A 25,271-nucleotide genomic window follows, 5' to 3' on the forward strand; every position below is an offset into this window, starting at 1 on the left:
CATGATCTCATGGTTCATGAGTTTGAGCCCCGTGTTGGGCTCTGTGCTGACAGATCAGAGCCTGCAGCCTACTTCAGACTCTGTGTCTTCTTTTCTCTCTGTTCCTCTATAGCTCATGCTCTGTCTCTCTCTCTCTCTCAAAAATAAACAAACATTTTTAAAAATTAAAAAAAAAAAAAAGAAAGCAGCAAACCCCACCTGGACCTGCACACCACCTGGTAACATGAACTTTTGAGATTTCCTGCCTGAGGACAACGTCTGGAAAGACAGCTTTCCTGGGATGTCCTGACCCACACTGATACCTTTTTCTCACTGTTGCGCTTCTCTCTTTTTCACGAAAACACCACATCCTTGTCCACATTTTCCAAACCCTTGTGAAAGGGGGAAAACTTGTCTTTGATTATGGCCTTTTGGAAGCAGCAGCATCATGACCCCCTGATTCACTTACTTTTTATGAAGGGTTAGAAGGTTCAGAATTCAATAGAGTCCTTCTTTCAACCACTGATGTTGGGTTCTTATCCAAATTCACGGTCTCCGACTTTACAACTTTATAGACTGTATTATTTGATAACATTTGTTTTCACAACAGCTCTTTTGACATAACAATACTATAAAAAATGCTTAATGTTCACCTATTTTTGAGAGAGAGAGAAAGACAGTGTGAGCAGGGGAGGGACAGAGGGAGAGGGAGACACAGAATTGGAAGCAGGCTCCAGGCTTTGAGCTGTCAGCAAAGAGCCCAGTGCGGGGCTCGATCTCACGGAATGGGAGATTATGACCTGAGCCGAAGTTGGAAGCTTAACCTGCAGCAGGATTCTCGCAGAGAGAGTCATGACACCAAGGCTTTTTAATTTCCAGGAATCAACTTCATTCATGCCAGACTGCTCAGGTGAGTTCGGACCAGAAGAACTGAGCACCGAACATCACGTGGCATAGTTTTTTATACATTTTGTCTATTTCTTGGTCTCCCATCTATGGTAACACATACAAACATGTAGTCTGAGTAAGTGGTCTCAGTTTACAAGGCATGAGGGATGTTGTCACATAGATGCATAGCCAGATGACCTTGAAGTCTTCTCACTACCACAAACTGACTGAGCCACCCAGGCGCCCTGACATAACAATACTTTTGAAGTTCGTCAGCTATTGCTTGAAGCTTATACCTGTTACCCAAAGCACTGAGTAAACGCTTTCAGCCTGCTTTTGGCAGTATGTACTATTCTGCTTTCGTATGGCTGCTTTAAGCAGGGACTTCCAAGAGGCATACGTGAGTTCAGGTTTGCCTTCTAAATTTTCCCTCCTAGGTTGGCAAGAGCGCCGATAAGTGTTTTCAGCTGGCTACCTTCAGACCTAGGGTCATGGCTTAGAACCAACATACAGTTTGGGATTGTCATGTTACTTTTGATTCTGTACTTGTCAATCTTTTGTAAAAACAAGGTACCCAACAGGTGATGTGGGCTCAGCGCATCAAGATGATTCCCAACACTCACAACCTTGAGAAGATACAGACTTCAGATGGAAAGTTCGTGAGAGTTCTCTCTCCTTACCTCCTTGTTACTCAAATGAGGTCTTGTGTGGTTTCCAATTGCTATGCACTTTCCTTCCAGTGTGGAACATTACCATCAGGAAAGGTCCTTCCTGGTACTGATGGACAAAAACACTATACACAAAAAACCTAACTTTTGATGAGTGATGCTTCATCAAAAGGGGGAAATGTATTCATATTACTAAAGGGAAATGTTATTAAGGTGGACTCCGAGTGCCAGAAGGGGGAGCCCTCCCACCCAGTGTGAATTATAGGAAGAATTATTAATTATAGATTTCCTACCAGAAGAATCTCAACAGGAATCATTTACACTTCCCAGAGGGGAAAAGATGTACATCACATTTCACACAAGAAACTAACCACCCCTGCAATGCAGCCAGCGAGAAACTGTCATCACCCTCTTTCTCTATAAAATAACATTCTTCTCTTTTGTTTGTAAGACTTGCCTATGGTTTTGCCCTAGCTTGCTTATCCTGGATTACAGGATATTCCTAATTAAACCCATCTTCTGCTAATGGAATAACTGGTAGTTTCATTTTTAAGGTGAACAGAACAGAGCTGTGCTCCACTTCGATGCACTTTGTTGGCCACCGAATTCTCCACTGTCCCTCATATGGACCTTTATTACAGCATCTATAACACAAATTTGATGCCATATCTCTCTCTCCATCAGGCTGTAAGTGGTTCTTCTTCTTCTTTTTTTTTAAATGTTTGCTTATGTTTGAGAGAGAGAGACAGTGTGAGCAGGGGAGGGGGAGAGAGAGAGGGAGACACAGAATCCAAAGCAAGCTCGGGCTCTGAGCTGTCAGTGCAGAGCCTGACGCAGGGTTCGAACTCACGAACTGTGAGGTCATGACCTGACCCAAAGTTGGATGCTCAACCGACTGAGCCACCCAGGTGCCCCTCTTCTTCTTCTTCTTTTTTTTTTAAATGAACGATCATCTTTTTATTTATTTATTTATTTTATTTATTTATTTTTGAGTGTGTGAAAGACCGCCTGTGCATGTGAATGGGGGAGGGGGAGAGAGAGAGAGAGAAAGGGGGTGAGAGAGAGAGAGAGAATGAGAATCCTAGGCAGGCTCCATGCCCAGCCTGGAGCCTGACCTTGGGCTCAATTGCATGACTCTTGAGCTCATGACCCTGAGATCATGACCTGAGCCCAAAGCAAATGTTGGATGCCTAACCAACTGAGCCGTCCTGGAAGCCCAGGCTGTAAACTGTTTATAAGCACTCCATTCAAATGCGTCCAGAGCCACGGCTTCCAGCGCAGAGCGTGTATTCAAATGTTTCCGTCTTGAAGCCCTGTCTCCTGCCTTCCACTCCTTTGCACTATTCCATATTGTGTACTGATTTGCCACCTAGTGGCTATATGACCTTGAGCAAGTTGGTTCCTTTTCTCAATTTCTTCAAGCATAAAACGCTGATGATAACCTTCACAGTGCTCTTCTGAAAATTAATGACAGTGCAAATAGTCAGTACACACGGTCCTGACACAAAGGAAGCCCTTAAGTGAAGCTATTACTATTACCATCAACCTTTTAGTAATATAATGAAATCTATCTCAGTGTGTAAAGGTCTTATGCAAACTTGTAAGAACTATAAAAGACTTTATGAAGAATCAGACTGACAAATTTAACTTTTTTTAACATTTTAAAAATTTATTTCTAGGAGAGAGAGAGAGACAGCGTGAGCAGGGGAGGGTGAGAGAGAGGGAGACACAGACTCTGAAATTGGCTCCAGGCTCTGAGCTGGCAGTCAGCACAGAGCCCGACGCGGGGCTCGAACCCACAAACCGTGAGATCATGACCTAAGCGAAAGTCGGACGCTTAACCGACTAAGCCACCCAGGTGCCCCTGACAGATTTCATTTTTAAAAAAGATGGAGTACAAGCTTCACACAGGGTCTTATAGTGAGAACTTTATCATAACACAAACGGAAAATATGACTGTACCCAGCCTAAGCCAAAAATGGACAAACCGAAAAAGAAGTACTCTGGAGAATAGAATACAATGTTTTTCTGCTGGACAATCCACTCCTTCTTGAAGAAGCTGCAATAATTAAACGAGAATGTGGCTGTCCCATTCCACAAAAGATGGCCAGTGGTGAGTCTTCATTTCTTCTACCGAGCTCCAAAGATTGAAGAATAGCAGTTTTCTGGGCCTGTATTAGAACTCCATAATTTTTAGATTCTAAAATTGCAGTTTTTCTGCCACTATTAATGAGTCCTATTGTTATTTTGTTTAAGTAATAACATGTTTGGGGCTCCTGGGTGCCTCAGTCAGTTAAGTGTCCAACTTCGGCTCAGGTCGTGATCCCTTGAACCCAGGTTTGTGGGTTCAAGCCCCATGTTGGGCTCTGTGCTGACAGCTCAGAGCCTGTAGCCTGCTTCAGATTCTGTGTCTCCGTCTCTCTTTGCCCCTCCCCCATTTGTACTTTGTCTCTCTCGTTCAAAAATGAATAAATATTTAAAAAATTTAAGTAATAGCATATTTGTCAAAGGAAATACTACAAACTAATATACTTTCTTTAAAACATCTATTTTCTACATTCTGGTGTTTAAAAGAAATAGGCATAAAATTCTCTATGGTATATTTATGGTATGGGTTTTCTGGTCTGTTCTGGCTGTGTCCTCTGAAAAAGTTTGGTCACTTCAGACTAGGGATGGATTCAGATTTTGGAGAATCTATTTCAAACGATGGTTGAACATTTTCCAAAGACTGCTTTGTAAAAAAGAAAAATTCTAATGGCAAGTCGATTCATTTTTACTGGCTCGCTTATTCCAAAGAATCTCTGTCTTTGTTTTACTTCCATGGGTACTTTTTAGGCAGTAGTCCAACAGAATGAAATATTTGCAAGTAAAAAACAACCAAAACAAAGATAGGAAGAATGTAAACAGAATTTGTGTGACCATGAAGATTCAATACTTCATCATGATGTTTTCTAAAATAGAAGCTTAGAAAATACTCAAACTGATACTTTGCTAGATGATGCTTGGTAGAGACTCATAAAACCAGAGAAATAAAAAGGGTGGAATATTTTGCCAGAGATTTTCAGTGTTGTTATGTTTTGTGCAAAAAAAATATACACCTCTTAGAGGATCAAAAGAGAGCGCTGGAAACCTAAACCCTAGAATCTTTTCAGATTTAGATGGACTTATGGCTTATGATAATGTTGACACAGCTAATGATAGGGATCTGTGCCTTATTTGTTTAATTGAATTTATTTATTTATTTTTAAATGGTTATTTTATTTGAGAGAGTGCACATTGGGGAGGGGCAGAGAGACGAGATGGGGACAGAGGATCTGAAGTGGGCTCTGGGCTGCCAGCAGAGAGCCCGATGTGGGGCTCGAACTCATGAAGAGTGAGATCATGACCTGAGCTGAAGTCGGACCCTTAACTGACCTAGCTGCCAAGACGCCTCTGTTTAATTGAATTTAAAATGAATTTATAATGCCAGTAGGAAATCTCACTAGACCTGAAATACCATGGAGAATATAAGAAGGAACATTCTCTTCCTTACTTTCTGCTGCAGTAAAACAGGTGCAACCCATCATACACAGAAGTGTCAGATTATAAGTTAGGTTCACACAAAGAGTACTATCATAACAATACAAGGAAAATGTATTGGGACACCTGGGCGGCTCGGTTGGTTGGGCATCTGACATTGGCTTAGGTCATGATCTCATGCTGACAGCTCAGAGCCTGGGGCCTGCTTCAGATTCTGTGTCTCCCTCTCTCTCTGACCCTCCCCTGCTCATACTGTCTCTCTTTGTCTCTGAAAAATGAATAAACATTAATCCAAAGAACGAACGAATGAAAGAAAGAAAGAAAGAAAGAAAGAAAGAAAGAAAGAAAGAAAGAAAGATGTATTGACTTGATTGAAGTGAAAGAAAAATTTTGACGTGGTCAAGCTTAGGAAGTTCTTTTTTTTTTTTAAAGTTTTATTTATTTAAGTAATCTTTACACCCAATGTGAGGCTGAAACGCATGACCCCAAGATAAAGAGTTGGATGCTCTTCTGACTAAGCCACCTGGCACCCCAAGCTTTGGAAATTCTTTTTTTTTTCCTTAATTTTTAATGTTTATTTTGAGAGAGAGAGAGAGTTGGGGAAGGGCAGAGAGAGAGAGGGAGACAGAGAATCCGAAGCAGGCTCCAGGCTCTGAGCCATCAGCACAGAGCCCGACTAAGGGCTCAAACTCACACACTGTGAGATCATGATCTAAACTGAAGTAGGACGTTTAGCCAACTGAGCCACCCAGGCACCCCTGGAAGTTCTTTATTGGTAAAAGATGATACTGACATACAAATGTTTGTGGCCAGAAAAATGATAATGGAGCAACTATGGCAGGTGTATTAAAGAGTAGAGCCATCATTTCCTCCTCCCAAATGATTATCCCACATCTGTGCCTTGCTCTGCTGTAATTTCACATGCAAAACTACCATGCCTACGAATTGAAATGTAACTTTAAAACATTTTATAAATGAGTTATAATTTTTTTATTTATTTAGCAAATTCAGCAAGCAGATGGGCTATTCTTATGTCTGTTCTAAAAACATAAGGACACCTGTGTGGCTCAGTCAGTTAGGCAACCGACTCTTGATTTCAGTTCATGTCATGATCTCAGGGTCATGGGATTGAGCCCCAAAGTGTCAGGCTCTGTGCTGTGGAGCCTGCTTGGGATTCTCTCTCTCCCTCTGCCTCTCTGTCCCTCCCTCCTCTAAAAAAATAGGGATAGAAAAACAATTTTAAAATGAAAACATAGACACATAAGGGTATCAATGGACATCAAGAACAGATGCAGTCAGGGCATTTACCACACAAACTAGCAGTCACCCGATATTAATACATATAATATCACATGAAGAAATACGCTTTGCTGAAATCAGAAGCATCTCAATGTAAACAGATCACACATTTTTATGGCACTTTTCAGGGTGAGATGGGTTTTGAATCACAAGAAAAAAGAGCATACTATCCTCCAGTGAGAAAACCTGACAATATATAAAGTTTTGTGTTTCTTTGAAGCCCTGTCTTCATGCTTACAACAAAGGAAAGTCCCTTTGTAAGTGTGCCTGATCCATAGAAAACTTCCTCAGGAGATATGAATATACCCTCTGAATTAGAAAAAAAAATTGAAAAATGAAGAAACTGGAAATGTATGAGCCACTGGATTAAGTGATCATTTATGGGAAACAGGCATACTTAATAATATTAGGATATTACACAGTCTTCAGATATTATTTGGTGAAGATTATTTTCAAATATGGATCTGATTTATAGCGAGCAGCCACTGATTTGGCTTTCAAATATTCTGACAAAATTTAAGTCCTGCTGAAATTTCATCTTCAGTGATTTAAAAAAAATTTTTAATGTTTTATTTATTTTTGAGAGCAAGAGATACAGAGTGCAAGTGGGGGAGGAGAAGAGAGAGAGGGAGAGACACACAGAATCCAAAGCAGGCTCCAAGCTCTGAGCTGTCAGCACAGAGCCCAATGCAAGGCTCGAACTCATAGACTGAGAGATCATGACCTGAGCAGAAATCAGGTGCTTAACTGACTGGGCCATGCAGGCGCCCTCATCTTCAGTGAATTTTAAGCAGCATTCAGAATCAACAATTCATATTTAAAAAAATCACCATTATGTATAGATCTTCCAAAATGGAGTCACAAATCTTGCTTAATGCAGTATTATCTAAATTCAGAAGCTACCTTTATGGAATTTTTTTACAATACAGTCACAATGTTGGGGTCCCGAAAAAGATGTTTCAATAAATTTAAAGTAGTTAAAAATTATTTGACATAGTAATCGGTTCGTGGGAAAATGCAAAATACGGCAATTCTCGCTACTGAAACAAGATACACTAGGAAGTATATTTTTAAAATATTATGCTTCCTGGGCACCTGCGTGGCTCACTTGGTTGAGCATCTGACTCTTGATTTCAGCTGGGGTCATGGTCTCTCCGTTTGTGGGATGGAGGCCCACTGTGGGTGGAGCCCTGTGTGGGGCTTTGCACTGACAGGCTGACAGCAAGGACCCTGCTTGGGATTCTCTCTCTTCCTCTCTCTCTCTACACCACCGCCCCCCCGAGATAAATAAACATTAAAAAAAATATTTGCAGGGCGCCTGGGTGGTTCAGTTGGTTGATCATACCACTTTGGCTTAGGTAATGATCTCAAGGTTTGTGGGTTCAAGCCCCGCGTCGGGCTCTGTGTGGACAACCTGCTTCGGATTCTGTGTCTCCCTCTCTCTCTGCCCCTTCCTCACTCATGCTCTGTCTCTCTCTTAAAAATAAATGAACATTTAAAAAATTTAAAAAAATTATTTGCTTCCATTAGAGCTAGGAATATAAAATCGTAATTCTGATGTTGGCGTATTACATTTATTTTTTAAAAATTTTTAATGTTTTATTCATTTCTGAGAGAGACAGAGAGACAGTGTGAGCAGGGTAGGGCCAGAGAGGGATGGAGGCACAGAATCTGAAGTAGACTCCAAGCTCCTAGTTGACAGCACAAAGCCTGACATGGGGCTCAAACTCACGAACCGCGAGATCATGACCAGAGCTGAAGTTGGACGGATGCTTAACCGACTGAGCTGCCCGAGCGCCCCTTCAGTTTTTCAATATGTTTCAACTATTTTCACATTGTAGGGAAAATTAACCACCAACAATTAACAGAAGCGTAAATGTACCAGCACACGTTGTCTCTTTCTCCTCTGGAATCAATAGGACTTGGCTGGGTACTGGCTGCGTGCCCTATTGATTTTCTTGAAAGGCAGCTCTCAATATTCTGTCTATTCATTTCCTGGCTAATGTATTTTCCCTTCTTTAAATCTGTAGCAGAATTTCTCCCCAGAAACAGTCCTGAGTCCGTAAAAAAATACTTTAGTAGCTAAGATTAGGAACCATCAGATCTCTCCATAAATGGTACTTTGTAAAATAAACTTGTTAAAATGTCATACAAGAAAGGAGAGAGCCCAGAATAGGAAAGGTTCAGTGCTTGCTAACTGAGAAATATATCTCCAGAGAAGGCTCAGCAAAGCTGTCAGGGCACAAGAAGCAAGTTGTTTACTCAGTATTTATAGGGGTGCACTGGGTTTGTGAGAAATGGCTGATTACATACCTTCAGGTTGGGGTGGGGGTTAAGGATAGACTAAGTCTCTAAGGCATTTTGGAAGCAAGGTTTCCAGGATCTTGAGGGGCTAGTTGCTATTAGGAAAAGGCCATTTATTCCTGCTTAGTAAAAACTCAGTCATGAGACCCTTCAGATCTATATCAGGGGGCCATAAGCTTGGAATATGATTGCCAACACATATCTTGGGGGATAGAGATAAAAGAAGTTTCCAAAGGAATTTTTATATGTTAAAGTGGAGTTACAGGATCCTGCGGTTGGGAGAATGTTAAGCTAAGATTGCCTTTTGCCCTTAGCAAAGTGTCATCATTGAGGCAGCTGGGCTCCTAGAGGGAGGTCACCCTGTCAGTCTCAAGGACTTGTCAATGGTCTATATGCAGCAAGGGAATTTGATTTTTCATTTGCCTTCGTTTCCCACGTCGGTACTACAAAGGCAAAACAAAGATTCTGTGCTTCCTTACGTGCATATAAACCTATTAATAATTACTAAACAACAAACTGTGTTTTCTCTTTCCTTTATATTGATATAGAGATGTCTTTTGTTTGGTAGGTTTATTTTCCTCCAAAAATGAAGGAGTTTTTCTTATGCCACCATCCTATATATAGCAGTATTTCTCAAACAGATTTTTTAAAAAAATGTTTATTTTTTTTAAGGGGAAGGGGGGGGAGAGAGAGAGAGGGAGAGAAAGAGAATCCCAAGCAGGCTCCACGCTGTCAACACAGAGCTAGATGTGGGGCTCCATCTCATGAACCATGAGATCATGACCTGAGCCAAAATCAAGAGTCAGATGCTTAGCTGACTGAGCCAACCAGGCGCCCCTCAACAGAAATTTTCTAATCAAGTATCCCTAATGTCAAAAGAAAGCAAGCCCTGGGGTATTAAGAAAATTGAGACATTTTTATATGAAATATCAACTTTTATTTGCTTAGATACATATTTAACTATTTCAATAATATCAAAATAAACACAACGATATTATGGAGTAGAATAGAATATCCATATGCATTTAATAGGAGGAACAGCTTTATGCTCTATCTCCAGGGTAGGGGCTTTCTTTCTTTCTTTTTCAAGATTTTAGAGATCTCTACACCCAACGTGGGGCCCAAACTCAGAAGTCTGAGATTATAGTCACATGTTTTACCGACTGAGCCAGCCAGGTGCCCCTTCTTTTTCATTTTTGACTCTATTCCATAAAACATGTTTGTTTTCCTAATATTAGTATTTAAACTACTTGTCATCAAGGAAAACTGACACCGTAGGAAGATGAACTATATTTAATCTTGGGACATCAAGGATCCCTTAGCATACTTCAGGGGCACTCAAGTTCAGAAGTAATGTTACTGATTGATTCAAGAAGTTCATGAAACATGACCTTGTGGAAATATCTATAAAGAGAATTAGGGTGCTGCTTTGTAATCCATTTTAAAACACCAAGTACAGACACCGGGTGTTTGGGGGTAGAGAGGAACTGTCTATATTGTCTTCAGAACTTTTCTGCAAATCTGATCTATTTTAAAATTAAAAAGCTTATTAAAAAAAATTTCCACCTTTGGCAACTTAGAGACCAGGGGCCAGTACTTGGGTGTGCCTTTTTTTTAACGTTTATTTACACTTCTGAGAGAGAGAGAGAGAGAGAGAGAGAGAGAGAGAGAGAGAGAACGATCGCGGGAGAGGCAGAGAGGGAGACACAGAAACTGAAGTCGGCTCCAGGTTCTGAGCTGTTAGCCCAGAGCCGGATGCAGGGCTCAAACTCACAAGCTGTGAGATCATGACCTGAGCCGAAGTCCCACCCTCAACCAGGCCACCCAGCCACCCAGGTACCCCCTTGGGTGTGACTTTTTATTATTTATTTATTTATTTATTTATTTTTTATTTATTTCTAGGAGACAGAGAGAGAGACAGCGTGAGCAGGGGAGGGTCAGAGAGAGAGGGAGTCACAGACTGAAACAGGCTCCAGGCTCTGAGCTGGCAGTCAGCACAGAGCCCGACGCGGGGCTCGAACCCACGAACCGTGAGATCATGACCTAAGCGAAAGTCGGACGCTTAACCAACTAAGCCACCCAGGCGCCCCAGGGTGTGACTTTTTAATAACAGAACCCGAACGACACCAGGTCTTACACTGGTTTTAATTTTCTCACGCCCAATTCCCAAGGTTCAAACGAACTCATTTTTAATCTACTGTAGTTTTCAGACTCCAGGTGGTTTTCCTATTTTTGACATAGTTTTCCCACCTTACTCTGTTGGGAATACTGGGAAAAGCTGCTATTTAAGTATTCCCAAGGGCCTGGGCCAAAAGGTGAACAAAAGTGGTAACAATAAAAGGGAAGACAATGGAGAATGGAAAAATCCTTAGATAATTCACTTCTAGGTGTGCTATTAACCAGCACAAGGAAGTAACTATAAGCAAATAGATAAGATGGGAATTAAGATCTAACCACAGATCCTAATCTAGCCACGTCTTCACAACAATGAAACCATTAACTCCTCGGGAGGTGGCAGCACCTGGGACCGCGCGGCGCTCCCAGCTGCGGGAGGAGTTACTAGAAGAGGGTCCTTGCCCTTTGCTCTCCTTCAAAGCTCGCCCTTGCTCCCAAAGACAGGGCGTGGGCAGAGGACTGCTGACATTTCACTCCCTGAAGGCTGGACGTACGCCACCTGCGCCAGAAGTAAAGCCCACCTGACCAGATCCCGAGGCTGGAGAAACACGGCACTGAGGGGAAACACGGCACTGCGCATGCGGGGAGGACGTCCGCGCGGACGACGGGACGCAGGGCGCATGCGCCCCTCGCCTGGGAGGCACCCTTTTTTTTCTCACGGCCGGTGAGAGGCGGCTTCTTCCCTCTCGCCCCGCCCCCTGCGCCCTCCCCGGCAGGGGCGTTGCCATGGCGACCCAGAGGCCACAGCTGGCGGGTGGCGGGCTGCTCTCCTGTGCGGACCTGGCGGCGGCGACAGCGGCAACTCATGGAGCTTTCGAGACACTCCGTCCGGGAGACCCGGAAGCGGACGGGCCTTGGCCGTTGCAGGCACTTCTTTTGGCTGGGCGTCGCCTTCGACACGGCGGGCGCCACCGTGCTGCTCACCGGGGTCTTCGCGCACCTGGTCTTCTCCGACATGCTGCTCTACCTGGGCTCCATCATCATCTTCCTCAGCCTGCTGTGGTGGGTCTTCTGGTACACCGGCAACATCGAACTGCCTGCCGAGGAGGCCTCGAAGAGGCCCTTCCACGTGCTCTCCTCCACCCTGGTGGAAGCGCTGAGCCAGACGGTCAGCCACCGCTTCTCCCTCACCATCTGCAACATGTCCGGCCGCTTGCGGCGCTTCCGGCGGCGCTGCAGCCGTCGCAGGTTCCTTCGGAAGGCTGCTTCTCTGGATCTGACCGTCACGGGCCAGCTCCACAACCGGCCGAAGAAGGAGGAGCAGGACAAAGACGCCGCGAAAGGTGTGCGGGAGGGCGGCGACGCGCAAGACCTGCGCGGAGAGGACCTGGGCCCCGAACCTAAGCCGGTCGGAAGTTCCGAGGGCGTTGGCCCGCCGGGCCCCGACGCCGGGCTACCGGGGTTTGCGGAAGGATCGTCATCCACGCATCTGGTGCCGCCCGACTTCGTTGCATCTCCTCCCGACCAGCCTCGGGCGCCGCCGGCCGTCCTGCCCTACAGGAGCCTGCACGTAGTCCCCTTGACCCCCGCCTGCCCGCCGCTAGCTGCGCCGTCGTCGGGGAGCCAGCCTGCAGGCACACTCGCCTCTGCGGGCCAGCCTGCCGCCTCCCAGGCTTCCAGCAGTCAGCCTGCAATCATTCTGGCCCCCGAGAGTCTGCCTGCTGTCCCCTCGGCCTCCATGAGTCAACCTGCTCTGGTCCTGGACTCTCAGGGCCAGCCCTTGGTGCCAGCGTCTGCACAGAGCAACCTCCAGGCCCTCGTGAAAGCCTCTCTAAGCTGCCCCCTCGTGTCTGCATCCACGCACAGCCGCCTCCAAGCCCCACTAGCCTCGCGGAGCCAGCTTGAGAATGCCTCTCTGGACCCTCAAACTCCATCTCCAGGCGCTTGCGCTGCCCAGGTCCAGGCCCTGAGCGCCCCTGTGTTTCTGATCCAGCTCCTGTCGCCTCAGCCTTTGCAGTCCCAAACGGTGGCCCTGCAGCCCTCCCCTGGCGTCCTGCACTTTCAGACCCTGTGTCACACCCAGCAGGTCCCCCAGAGCATCGTCTCTTTAGCCCAAGAGGTTACTCCCAGCCAGCCTGCGTCCGGCCAGGAGTCTCAGAAGCCAGTGGCACAGTCCTCTGCGACTCCCTCACCAGCCAGCCAGGAGCTAAGTCAGGAACCCACCACCACCGCCTCTCCACCCCCGGGGTCCCTGGCCCCGCAGTCCCCTGAGAACACACCTGTCCCTGCTTCAGAGAAGAGAAGTCACCCTCCCTAGTATAGAACCAGACCCTGGGCATCTGCGTGGCCACTCAGGCCTCTGCCAAGTAAGTGCCTTTGGAAGAGCCCTCACCTGCACTGCTCCTTGATTGTTCTCAGGGCTGTCTTCTGCTGGTTTCCTCCGTCCCTTCTGTTGGAAAACATGAAGTAAGTGGAGGCTGAAGCGGTCTGTTTCTGCAGCAATTAGATCTTTTGAAAGTTGGGAGGCTTTTGAAATTTTGTGCTGCGCGTGGAACAGTGTTGTTAAAGCTTTTTTACCTACTTACTCCCCCCCAGAGTGAGCTCGATTGCTCTTATTTACGCTTACTAAGGACAGGGTGGGAAGACATGTCACTAGGAGCAGGGTCGGGGGAGAGGGACCCTGCATTGTTTCTGAAACAGGATGATTTTAGGGGGTAGAGGGCCAGAGAGTTAANGGTCTTTTTGATTCTGTCCGGGAGAATGTCCTTAGTTTGGGGTTCGTGACCTCCAAAGCCTGTCACTTTGGGAGGCAACACCTGTAGCCAGCTACGATTTAATAGCATGTGTGTTAAAGTTATTTCAATGGATAACTTACGTTTATGCCAAGTAACACTGGTTTTCCTATTTACGGTAGTGCCAGTTGCTTTTCACAATACAGTTAAGTAAAAAAAACAAAACTAAACTAAAAAACACTTAAATGAGTCAACTTAAAGGTAAAAAAGTAATTGTATAGTGAACCTTGAATGATCCTGACGTTTGGGAAACGTTTGGCTATTTGCACTGAATCCCATGAGCTTTCTACTCAAGCAAGACCCTCTCTGCCAACCTGTTTGATGAACTCTATGGTTGAGGCTATTGAGGACCAATTCCACTTAACTCTGCAACCTTTTGTCAACTAGAAAGGTAGAAAAGGTCACGTGAAAGTCAAAACTGGTGACCCAGCTCAGTGGGTTAAGTGCTGTCATAATGGTGTTCACTGCTGAGTATCAATTTCCTGATCTTTCTCTCTAATCCTGTTCCATAAATTACCTGCTCTGGAGGCAGGAAGGGTATAGGGCAGAGCAATATTTTGAGGTTATGTTAATGCTCCCTGTTTAAATGCTACCAACATGTTATCCAAGAAGGTTATTTCATGTTGGTTGGTTTCATTTCTGGGGGTGGGGGGTTACAACTGAATATTCGGTGGACATCAAACTCTTAATTTCCTTCTTATTTAGGCTTGTTAAGGATCATGTGTGGCGGCACGTGGGTGGACCATTAGGTAAAGCTTCCAACTCTTTTTTTTTAAGCTTTTAAATTATATTTATTTATTTATTTGAAAGAGAGAGAGAGGGATCGTGAGCAGGGGAGAGGGACAGAGGGAGAGAGAAAAAGAGAACCCCAAGTAGTCTCCTTGCTCAGGGTGGAGCCTGACATGGGTCTTGATCCCATGACTCTGGGATCATGACCCAAGGCTGAAATAAAGAGTCAGACACTTAACCAACTAAGCCACCCAGGTGCCCCAAGCCTTGGGGTCTTGATCTCAAAGTCATGACTTAAAGCCCCTCCTTGTGAGGCTCTGTGCTGGGCATGAAGCCTATTAAAAAAAAAAAAAGGAAACATAAGGTGTGTTGTAATTCTGTCTGTGGTGTCTGTTGTAAGGTAATGGCATTAGGTAAATAATTAGGTAAAAATTCTAGGGTCTTTACCAGTTCTAAGCTGCAAACAGGCCTCTTAGACATTAACAACAGTTTTTAACCCCAGTGTAGGGTCCGTGGGCATTCATCTTGGAAAACACTTTCAGATGTTTACTTACTTGCATATAACTTGTTTTTGAAATCCTTTTTTAAAATATTTACTTTTGAGAGACAGCAAACAGGGGAGGGGCAGAGAGGGGTACAGAGGATCCAAAGTGGGCTCTGTGCTGAGAGCACACAGCCCAATGTGGGCCTCAAACTCACAAACTCCAAGGTCATGACCTGAGCTGAAACCATGAGTCAGATGCTTGACCAACTGAGCCACCCAGGTGCACCCCCCCTTTTTTGCTACAAAGATGATGTCAAGTAGAATGAACATCAGATGTCATGACATGTTTCTCTATATTGACCGTAAGATACTTACCTAAAACAAGAGTTGACAAAATTTTTCGTCTTCTATAAAGACCCAGATAGTGAATATTTTAGGCTCTGTGGGCCAAAAGGCAAAATCAAGGCTATTCTGTGGCTGTTTATATACGAGGAGAGACCAGAAAATTTCCCCCAGTTTGGGTGGGTCGGCTGCATAGTTCCTTTGCTGCCGTTGCGTCGTATGGAGGCCTTCGCCTAAGAGCAAATTGTCTTTTCAGGGAGCCTGCCATCTCATCTTGGTCCACTGGCCTGAGACGAGGTGATTTTCTGGAGTCTCTGACTCCCAGATTGAGATTCCACTGTTTGGTGCCTGGCATTTCCCACTCGTGCGTAGATGGTGATGTTCAGCCCTGAGCAGACACTGGCCAGACAGGCAGCACTGGGAGCTCTGGGGTCAGCAGGGGTGGAAACGGATGCCCATATTGGCCTTTGAAGTTCGTGGCGATAGTCCGCAGCAACAGGAAGGTGCAGAGCGAGGAGGGGTGCTCCTGGTATCTGGTGGGTAGAAACCAGAGGTGCTGCAGAGCACACGGTGGGCTGGCTGGCCCCTTATAGCACAGAATTATCCCCCCTGAAACATTGTTACTGTGAGGTGGAGGAACCCTGATCTAGAATAAAAAAAAGAAAAGAAAAAAAAAGATTGCTCTGTAGCTCATGAGGTACTTAAAGAAAAATCTTTTTATCCTCAGAGGACTCATTGGCTCTTAATTAGTCATGGTATCTTTTAGACCATGAAGATCTTATTCACCTTTGTTTTTTTAAAATTTATTTATTTATTTGTTTTAGCTAGGCTCCACACACAACATGGGGCTTGAACTCAGGACCCTAAGACGAAGAGTCACACGCTCTACCGACTGAGCCAGTGGGAGCCCCTGTTATATTTATCTTCATATTCCTATCTTGAATGAACACACACATGGGGCGTTTGTCAATAACCAGAGCTAACATTGATCGGGTGTTGTAACACAGTACACACTGTGCTGAATACTGTACAGGCATTGTCTTGTTTGTCCAAACAACCAGAGGGAGGCGCCATTGTTGTCTTCACTTCAAGGAAGCTAGACTTGATGTTGAAACGTTAAGACATTTCTCAGTGTCACACAAACAGAGGAGCTGGAATTGAGGTGTAATTGATGTATCATTTGCTGTAAGGTGTAGATTACAAGCTTTCCTTTCAAGTTAAAGTTATTAAAGAACGTTTTTCGTAAGCCGGTCAATTGTGACTTGAGCTAGAATACTCCCCATCAGTCTATGGGTGACTCCTGCTGAAAGCTGTGCTCCAAGAAGGAGAATGAAAATCAAGAACTCTGTGATTTTTTTGTTCCACTCTGTTTATAAGTATCATCTCAAATACCAATTGCTTCTCTCNCAGCCAGAATCACCAATGTTTCTACGGACTTAAGTGCCAACTTTATAAAACACAAGTACTTACCTTAACCTCATTTCGGAAACCTCCATGTGGAGTCCTGATCTACCTCAGGTCAGCGGGCCTGCTAGACAGCCTTTGCGAGTATACGTGTGTCAGCGCTGGGGAGAATTTTCCCGCTTCAGATCAGAAAGTGATTGCCAGAATTTTAAGCCATACTAACTATGCTATTCTAAACAATCTTTGTTTTAAAATAAGTTGGTTTTTAAAATAGACTTCTGTGAGAAAGGAGAAAATAATGCCTCACAAACTCTGGGTGAACATGAAAGTCAGTGTAGCTCCCACAGAAATGGACACTGAAAAATGTAACTGTGACTTTAAGAATACTTTGTGATCTCATTAAATAATAGAAAAGTCAACACGATCAATGCATTGTAACATGCCACAACTTATATTTGTATGTTCATTTCACTTAATGAACGTGAATTTCCCATTTTCCCAAGGCTTTTAAAATCTGATTGGATTGTACATTTTAATGGTAAGTAAATAAAATTCATTTGCATGTGGCCTCTAATATTCTTTCTTTGTATCAGTAGGTTATTTAGGCAAGAATGCTCTAAAAAAGGGACAGTTTTGTTTTGAAATTTCCAGTTATAGGCAAAAGCATGTTTTCAGGTGGTACAATACTTTTGATCAAAACTCCCCAAAATTTTAGCTGTTTTATGTTTCTTCCCCCTTTCTGTCCTATGCTTCAGTATTTTTATATTTATAATTTTGAAAAACTAACTCGGGCTGAAAGACCATGCCTTGCAGATATTTGGAAAAAAGAATAATGGCAGGACATTATGCTAAGTGTGTAAGCCAGGTAGTAAGCAGTCACAGCGAGACAAATACTGTATGATTCCACTTCTATGACATTTCTCATATGACACAGATTCATAGAAACAAAAAGAATGGTGGCTGCTGGGAGGGGAGGGAGAAGGGCAAGTTGTTTATTGGGTATAGAGTTTCAGATTGAAAGGAATTCTGGAAGTGTTTGTACAATGTTGTGAATGTACTTAATGCTACTGAACGGCACGCCTAAAAATAGTTAAGATCAGGGGTGGCTGGGGGCGCCTGGTCGGGGGGTTCATCGGTTAAGCAGCTGACTCTTGATTTTGGCTCAGGTCATGATCTCACAGTCTCTGAGTTCCAGCCCCGAGTCTGGCTCTTTGCTGAGAGCGCAGAGCCTGCTTGGGATTCTCTCTCTCCCTCTCTCTGCCCCTCCCCTGCTCAAGCACACATATGTGCTCTCTCTCAAAATAAATAAATAAACTACCCCTCATCTATAGCAAGTATTCATTGGAAGCCATTTGGTACAATACGACCTCACCTCTCTAGATCGAATTAGAGAAGGGCACTTGACTCAAACTTGGCCGATGAGAAGTTATTTTCTGTTGCCTTAAGATATCCATGTCTTCTTAGGATCAAATTCTTTTCTGCTTAAGCTAGCTTGAGATCTTTTCTGTTACTTTCAAGCTAAGAAACTTGAACCAACAGAACTATTCTAGGGATGATTGCAAAATTCATCTCTAGGGGAAGGCTGCTCTTTTGAAAAACAGTTTAATGGGTCTTCTGGGTATATAAAAGTAGAGCAAAAATTCATCCTGGAATGAAGCAGCTGAGAACAATTATGAGCAAGTCCAATGCTCAGGGATGTAAAAGAACAACTATATTGTGGGCAAGGCTGCCTTTACATGCTGTATTTTAATACTGGTTTGCCTTTCTCTGGTTCATTTTGGAGGTCTTTTCTCCTTTCCTCCCTCCCTGCCTCCCTTCCTTCCTTCTTTTCAAAAGTAATCTCTCTGCCCAACGTGGGGCTTGAACTCATGACCCTGAGATCAAGAATCCCATACTCTAGGGGCGCCTGGGTGGCTTAGTCGGTTAAGCGTCCGACTTTCGCTTGGGTCATGATCTCATGATCTCGCGGTTCGTGGGTTCGAGCCCCGCGTCGGGCTCTGTGCTGACTGCCAGCTCAGAGCCTGGAGCCTGTTTCAGAGTCTGTGACTCCCTCTCTCTCTGACCCTCCCCTGCTCACACTGTCTCTCTCTCTCTCTCTCCTAGAAATAAATAAAACATTAAAAAAAAAAAAACCCATACTCTACTGACTGAGCCAGCCAGGTACTCCCAGTCTTTACCTTCTTAGATTAGAGCTGGAGACCAAGAGAGATGGGATTCTGCGGAAGGCAAGATTACATAAAAGAGGCTTTTATCCTTCAAGATGAGATGGCCAATGGGAGAGGGTAACCAAGTAGAGGATCCCCAATGAAGAGACATGACTAAAGAACTCCCAACAGTGAAACATGCTGTTTAGTTTTCAGATTTTCCTTGTATTATGATGAGGCTTCCGTTGAAAAATTTTTTTAACGTGGAAGCTTAGTCTTAACTGTGCTTTGGGAAAGTAAAGAAGGAGCCATGCTCAAGTTTAAGGAGATATTTCTGGGAACGTATATGGGCATAACCACTTTGGAAAACTCAGCCATGGCTTGTATACTCTCCAAGCCAACAAGTCCACCCTAGAAAAATTTTCACACACATGATTCAGGAGACTATAGAAGCATATTAACAGCAGTGTATATAATAGTGGGGGGGGGAGGGTTGGGAGGAAAAAATAATTTAAATGTTGGCGATAGGAAAATGGATATATGAATCATGGTATATTCATATAATGGAATGCTACATGGCAGAGAAACATAATACAACTGGGATGGACTGAAACCAGTAGAAAGTATGATGCAGAATGGAAATAATTTTGTCATGGAAAGACAAGCAAGAGCATATACGTAGTTTAGGAATATATATATATATATATATTCACATACATACATACATATGTATATTGTAATTACCTAAAGAAAAGTTGACATGGTTTTAAAAAGTTAGGATAGTAATTACCTTTGGGAAGAAGCAGAGAGAAGGTGGGACCTGGGAAAACACATAGGAAGCTTCTATAGTACAGGTTAATGTTCTGTTTCATAAATTGGGTGGTACATTCATTCACAGGTATTCATTTTATTATGTTTTATAAGTTAGATTAACATATATTCTTTTCTTTCTTTTGTTTTTTTTTAGTTTACTTATTTTAGAGAGAGAGAGAGCACACAAGCAGGGGAAGGGGACAGAGAGAGGGAGAAAGAAAATCCCAAGCAGGCTATGCATGGTCAGCATGGAGCCCAACGCTGGCCTTGAACTCATGAACCATGAGATCATAACCTGAGGTGAAATAGAGTTGGATGCTTAATCCACTGAGCCACCCAGGAGCCCCTAATTTATATTCTTTTGTGCATGTCAGACTTTTAAAAAATGAAAGAATAAAGTAATTGTCAAATTGCTTGGCAGTGCAGTTAGACTTCTACTGACCCTGTACAAGAGTGCCAATGAATTGTGATTTACTTTTTTCCTCCTCTGCTTTGGGGATGGAGGGGAAGAGATTCCCACTTCAATGGCTGTCTTGAGGTATCTTTGTAAGCTGGGGTACAGTTTCCTCTGCTCTCAGAACACTGATGATCTCTGCCTAACATTCTGAAGGAACCCTAAACCAGTGGGGTAAGAATTGGTAGAAAGAGAGTGACTTATTTTACACAGTTGCAACATACAACAGTGCTTTGTATTTAACAAGTTACTGTAGCTGGGTTAATGTCCTTTTGATAATTCTACATAGTTTTCAAAGGTTGCAACATTTTCCATTCTTAGAAACTAAGTGGGGGGAGCATTTCCTCTTTGCTTCTGCTTTCTTCCCACGCTCCATGCCTTGGCCCTTGCTGTTCCCTATGCTAAAAGACCCTTCCCTGCTTGCAACAGGTCTGGCAGACTCCCGGACCACCCTTCAAAATTTAAGTTCAGTGGCGCCTGGGTTGCTCATTCAGTTAAGCTACTGAGGACTCTGGATTTCAGCTCAGGTCGTGATCTCATGGTTTGTGAGATGGAGCCCCGTGTTGGGCTCTGCACCGGCAGTGTGGGGCCTGCTTGGGATTCCCACTTCCTCTCCTCTCTCTGCCCCTTCCCTACTCATGCTATCTGTCTCTCAAAATTAATGAATTAATTAAAAATGCTGTAAGTTCAAGGGCTAACTAACCCTCTTGAAAACTATCCCGTCTCTTTGATTTAGCTCTGGTGTTTCTGGGTAAATTGCTCCGTCAAACCTCCGTTTCCTCAGCGATAAGATTAGTTCCAAGGTCTGTGAGGACAGCGCAGAGGGTATGGAGCCCCCCAGGATGCTAGATGGAGCAGCCTAGTTCGAATCCCGGCCGCCCCATCTCTCTTAGGGCGGTTGTTAACCAGAGCTTTGGTTTCTTCAATTTGACTAAGGGATGCTTTGGCTCCAAAAAGATAATACTCGTGGCACCCGGCCACTAGAGGGCCCCTGCCCTTCCTTCGGGACCCTCAGGGCTGGACGGAACCGCCAAGGAGCTCTCTACCCCCAGTGCCGTTGCTGCTTTCAGAGCAGCACCGGAGGGGGCGGGGAAAGTCCTCCAACTGAGAGGAGGGGCCTGGAGGCAGGGCGGGGAGGAGAAAGCTGCGGCGGCGCTCTAGCCCGCCGGGATCACCGAGCGCTCACGTGGCGCTCCTGATTGGCTGGAGGCCGCCGCTCGTGCGCGCGTCTTCCGGGCCACGGGGGCTGCTGGAAGGCCCACGACTTCCGGTGAGAGGCGCAGTCGTCGCGCTTGTCGGGCCCAATGGCGGCCCCGCTGCTCCATACGCGGTTGCCCGGAGATGCGGCAGCCTCGGCCTCTGCAGTCAAGACGCTGGGGTCGTCGAGGACTGGGTGAGAGTCCGGGACCCTTCCTTCTGCGCATCTGGGACCAAAGCCCAGGACCGGGGTTAGGAAAGCGGATGTGAAAGGGCCTGGGGCAGAGCTGATGGCGTCCTGGCAGCAGCGGGTATAGGGTCATCTCAAGTTCCCGAGAGTGAGCCCGTGCCCTTAAGCGGGTAGTAAAGGTGGGAGAGGAGCCGGGAAAATGCGTCTGTTCTCCGCTCCAGAGTCCCCTTTTCTCCCCAGTGGGCTCCCGCGTAGCGTCCCAGGCCTCGGTACTACCTCATTCCCCCCCCCACCTTTTCTTCCCGTAGATTTGGAGAGAGTTCTCTGGGCTGTTTGAATAATCAGGAGAATGCTGTCATTGATGGCAAACTGACGCTTAATTTTTTTGTTGGTGTTTGAAATTTGTTTCCACATACACATTTTCTTAAGTCTGATTTCTCCCACTTAAAGCTCCTCACCCCCATAAAACATTTTGAGGTTCAACTTTGAGAGTCAGTCCCCCACCCACTACTCTGCTCTGTTTAAAGGAAGAAAACTTTGTAAAACATTTAGTATAATATCATTCATGGGGTTTATTAGGCACCTATAGTCTGTATTAGACCCTGGAGACCGTAGTTTATCAAAAGAGACAACGTCTCTGCTCTCAGCAGAGCTTAAAATCTAAGGAGGGAATAAATAGACAAAGGAAAAGAATGGTTTCAGCTAGTGATGACCTGCTTGTGAAGAAATAAAACGGGGACCAGGAGAGAGGATTGGTGTCTTTTTACTGGTCCCTCTGATGTTGGAGCTTCAGTTTGAATGAGGGCGAGAGTCCAGCTCTGTCTAGATCCGGAGAAGTAGTGTTTCTCATAGAGTGAACAGCAACAGAAGTGGCGACCAGCTTGGCAAGTTTGCAGAATAGAAAGGACACTGTGGTTGCAGTGTGTTCAGTGGTTGGAGAGGAGGCCAGCGAGGTAGGCAGGGGCCAGACTAATGTAGGACATTGAAGCCGGGGGCCAAGAGCTTGGATTTGAATTTTAAGTGAGGTGGAAAACCTTTGGAGAGTNGAATGAAGACCATTGGGAGGTGAGACTGGAAGGGAGGAGGCTTTAGCGGCAGTCCCACTGAATGGTGTTGGCTCTTCTGGTTTTTCTTATTTTCTGTCCTGCACTTAATAGTATGATTATCTTGGTTCTACAGACTTTCAGATATGCTCACATTAGAGAATGATTTCTTCAGTTCTCCTCCAAGAAAAACCGTTCGGTTCGGTGGGACTGTGACCGAAGTCCTGTTGAAGTACAAAAAGGTAAGAGGAGACAGCGTTGAGGCCTGGTGTCATTTTGCCCTCTGCATGATGCTGTCAGCTCAGAATTAGAGTCATAAGCTCTTTGCTAAGGTTTGTATCTTCAAATATTTTATTTACATAGAATCTTAATAAAAACCTTTAGCAAGTGCTGGAATAAAAATCGTTAGGTTGGAGTGTTTTATTTCTGAAAGAACTACCTGAATGTTGCTTTGGGACAATAAACCAGATCTGGCAATGGGGGTTTACTTTTTTTGTTTGTTTTTGGTTTGGTTTTGTGGTAATTTAGAAGTGATTCTATTAAATCTTCACAATGGAGGGAAAATAGGAATGTTTGTTTTCTCATATATAAGCATTTAATTGCATATATGCGAATGGAAGGTATCTTGAGTATCAACTGTGATATTCAGATGTCCGTGAGACCTGAATGTGAACAGCCTTTTAGTAGTCGTTTTCTTTTTTTCCAAGCTGCCTAGCTCCACCAACGTGAGTTTGTAAATGGTTGTAGTTATGATTTTATAATCCACAACTGATGTGTGAAAGTTATGCTGGTCCTTTTGTTAACAATTAGAAGTCCTACTGTTGATCTTTAATAGGAAACTGAAGCAAGCAAAACTACTTTTTTTTTTTTTGTCCTTGTATAGGGCGAAACAAGTGACTTTGAGTTGTTGAAGAACCAGCTGTCAGATCCGGACATAAAGGTAATGACTTTACGTTTGATTGTTAGCAGAGTTACTGCCACTTTGGATGGATTGAGTTTGCATGTTTGGTCCTGTTGCACGCTCTCGATCTGGCTCTCTGTGGGATCTCTCACTTTAATGCAGTGGTTAATGCAGAGGGCAAAACCAAGAGCACTTTTGCCCCCAGGGCACATATGGTGCCAAACTGGAGAACATTTTTGGTTGTCACACTTGGGGAGCTGGAGGGGCCCTACTGCCGTCTAGTGAGTGGATGACAGGACGCCGCTAAACCTCCAGCCATGAATGCACAGAGCAGCCCTCCACAACAAGGGGCTGTCACGTCCTCACTGTCAGTGGTCTTCAGTTGAGAATCCCTGCTTTATCCTCCCTTTCTAATTTTTATTAATGTTTACTTATTTATTAAAAAAAATTTTTTTTAAGACTTATTCATTTTTGAGAGAGACAGAGTGTGAGTGGGGAGGGGCAGGGAGAGAAGGAGACATAGGATCTGTAGCAGGCTCCAGGCTCTCAGCTGTCAGCACAGAGCCCGATGTGGGGCTCAAACTCACAAACTGAGAGCATGATCTGAGCTGAAGTTGGATGCTTAACCGACTGAGCCGCCCCAGCACCCCATTTCCTAGAATCTCTTTCCTCTGTGCTGCATGCAACTCTCAGGTCTCTCCGATGCTAAAACGAAAACAAAAGATGGCTTGTCTTTCAAGATATTACTCTTTTTAGCATTTTCAGAAATGTTTCAAGAGGTGTACCTTTCTAAATACCTACCTGTCACGTAGTCACAACTGAGTAAGTTTTGTTTCCCTTTTCTTCCCTTACTGCCCAGTTTTGGAAAGAATGGTGGAGGTAGGCAGATCGCCTGCAGTAAAATTGTTACTCTGCTGCTTCGCAGTGTGTGTGTGTGTGTGATCGAGGGCAGCTTGTTTAACCTCTGCGTCTGTTTCGTCTTTACAAAGTCAGCAAAACGATAGAGGTATTTTAAATGTAGCGGTTTTCCATGATCCAGTGAGCTAATAATGTGTGAGAAACATTTGGAACAGCCCCTGCCTGACAGAGGGCTTTGCAGTTGTTAGCTGACATCCGTGCTGTTAGCTGACATCCGTGCTGACAGTGCGCACTTTCACTGCCTGTGCGTGTTGAATCCGCTGTGAGAGCCGTTGCTGTGATTTTGTGACAGATGGTTTCTGACATGCTCGTTTCAGTGGACTTTTTTTCAAGCCTCACACTAAATCCTTCTAGCAGTTGATGCTGTTGGCTGCCCACTTTTTTGCTGTTGTTAAGTTTATTTATTTTGAAAGAGAGTGAGGGAGGTGGGGGTTGGGGGAGAGAATCCCAAGCAGGCTCTGAACTGTCAGCTTGGAGCCCCATGTGGGGCTCGAACTCACGAACTGCAAATTCATGATCTGAGCCGAACCAAGAGTTCGATGCCTAACCAACTGAGCCACCAAGCGCCCTTGGCGGCTCACTTTGTGAAACATTTCCTTTGGGTTCTAAGATCTCCCCGTCTTCTTATCACTTCCCTTTAATCATTCTTGTGACGGGGTCTTAATTTGCAGATGATCCTTCCTGTGTGATCTCCTAATGCCCTCTAGGCTTTGGGATTCACCGTGTCCTTATAACTTCCAGATTTGTATCTAGAGCTCAGATGGCTCTTACGGGCCCCAGACCAGCCCTAAGTCCTGCCGGTGCGCCACACTTGGCGTTCTCTCTCCCCCGAGCCCGCTCCTCTGCAGCCTTCATTCTATGCTTAACCGATTGCGTGCTCACCTCGTTCTCGGGCTAGGAACTTGGGGGCTTTCTCACCCCTTGTGTCCATTGATGCCATTGATTCGCCAGGGCCTTTGGAGGAAAAAAAACATCCTTAAAGACTTCTTGCCTTGTTGGTGCTCTTGTCTGGATCCTTCCCTTAATTCCTGTAGGTTACCTAGGTTCCACTTCTCTGTCTCACAGTCCTCTCCCCCCCCGCCCCCCCC

The 25,271-nt window shown here is 44.8% G+C and overlaps 2 protein-coding genes across 2 annotated transcripts in view; both read left to right on the forward strand.

Moving 5' to 3' along the window:
- The first annotated feature begins 11,508 nt into the window (after positions 1-11,508).
- On the forward strand, positions 11,509-13,287 carry LOC144239255 (uncharacterized). Its single transcript, XM_077773284.1, has one exon. The coding sequence runs from the start codon at positions 11,638-11,640 to the stop codon at positions 13,087-13,089; it is 1,452 nt and encodes a 483-aa protein (XP_077629410.1). The 5' UTR covers positions 11,509-11,637; the 3' UTR covers positions 13,090-13,287.
- Positions 13,288-21,220: 7,933 nt separating this feature from the next.
- Positions 21,221-25,271, forward strand: part of RRN3 (RNA polymerase I transcription factor RRN3) — a 29,658-nt gene continuing 25,607 nt past the window's right edge. Inside the window, exons 1-3 of the mRNA XM_077773255.1 lie at positions 21,221-21,327; positions 22,501-22,606; positions 23,248-23,304. Of these exons, the coding sequence (XP_077629381.1) occupies positions 21,239-21,327; positions 22,501-22,606; positions 23,248-23,304 (252 nt within the window). The 5' untranslated portion in view covers positions 21,221-21,238. The remainder of the gene's footprint in view (positions 21,328-22,500; positions 22,607-23,247; positions 23,305-25,271) is intronic.

The sequence above is a fragment of the Crocuta crocuta genome, unplaced genomic scaffold (genome assembly GCF_008692635.1).
Source record: "Crocuta crocuta isolate KB4526 unplaced genomic scaffold, BGI_CrCroc_1.0 scaffold16, whole genome shotgun sequence".
In the NCBI taxonomy this organism is placed as follows: domain Eukaryota; kingdom Metazoa; phylum Chordata; class Mammalia; order Carnivora; family Hyaenidae; genus Crocuta; species Crocuta crocuta.

What these genes read in the sequence shown, in the direction of transcription:
- LOC144239255 (XM_077773284.1), top strand. Translation starts at nt 11,638, where the DNA reads ATGGAGCTTTCGAGACACTCCGTCCGGGAGACCCGGAAGCGGACGGGC.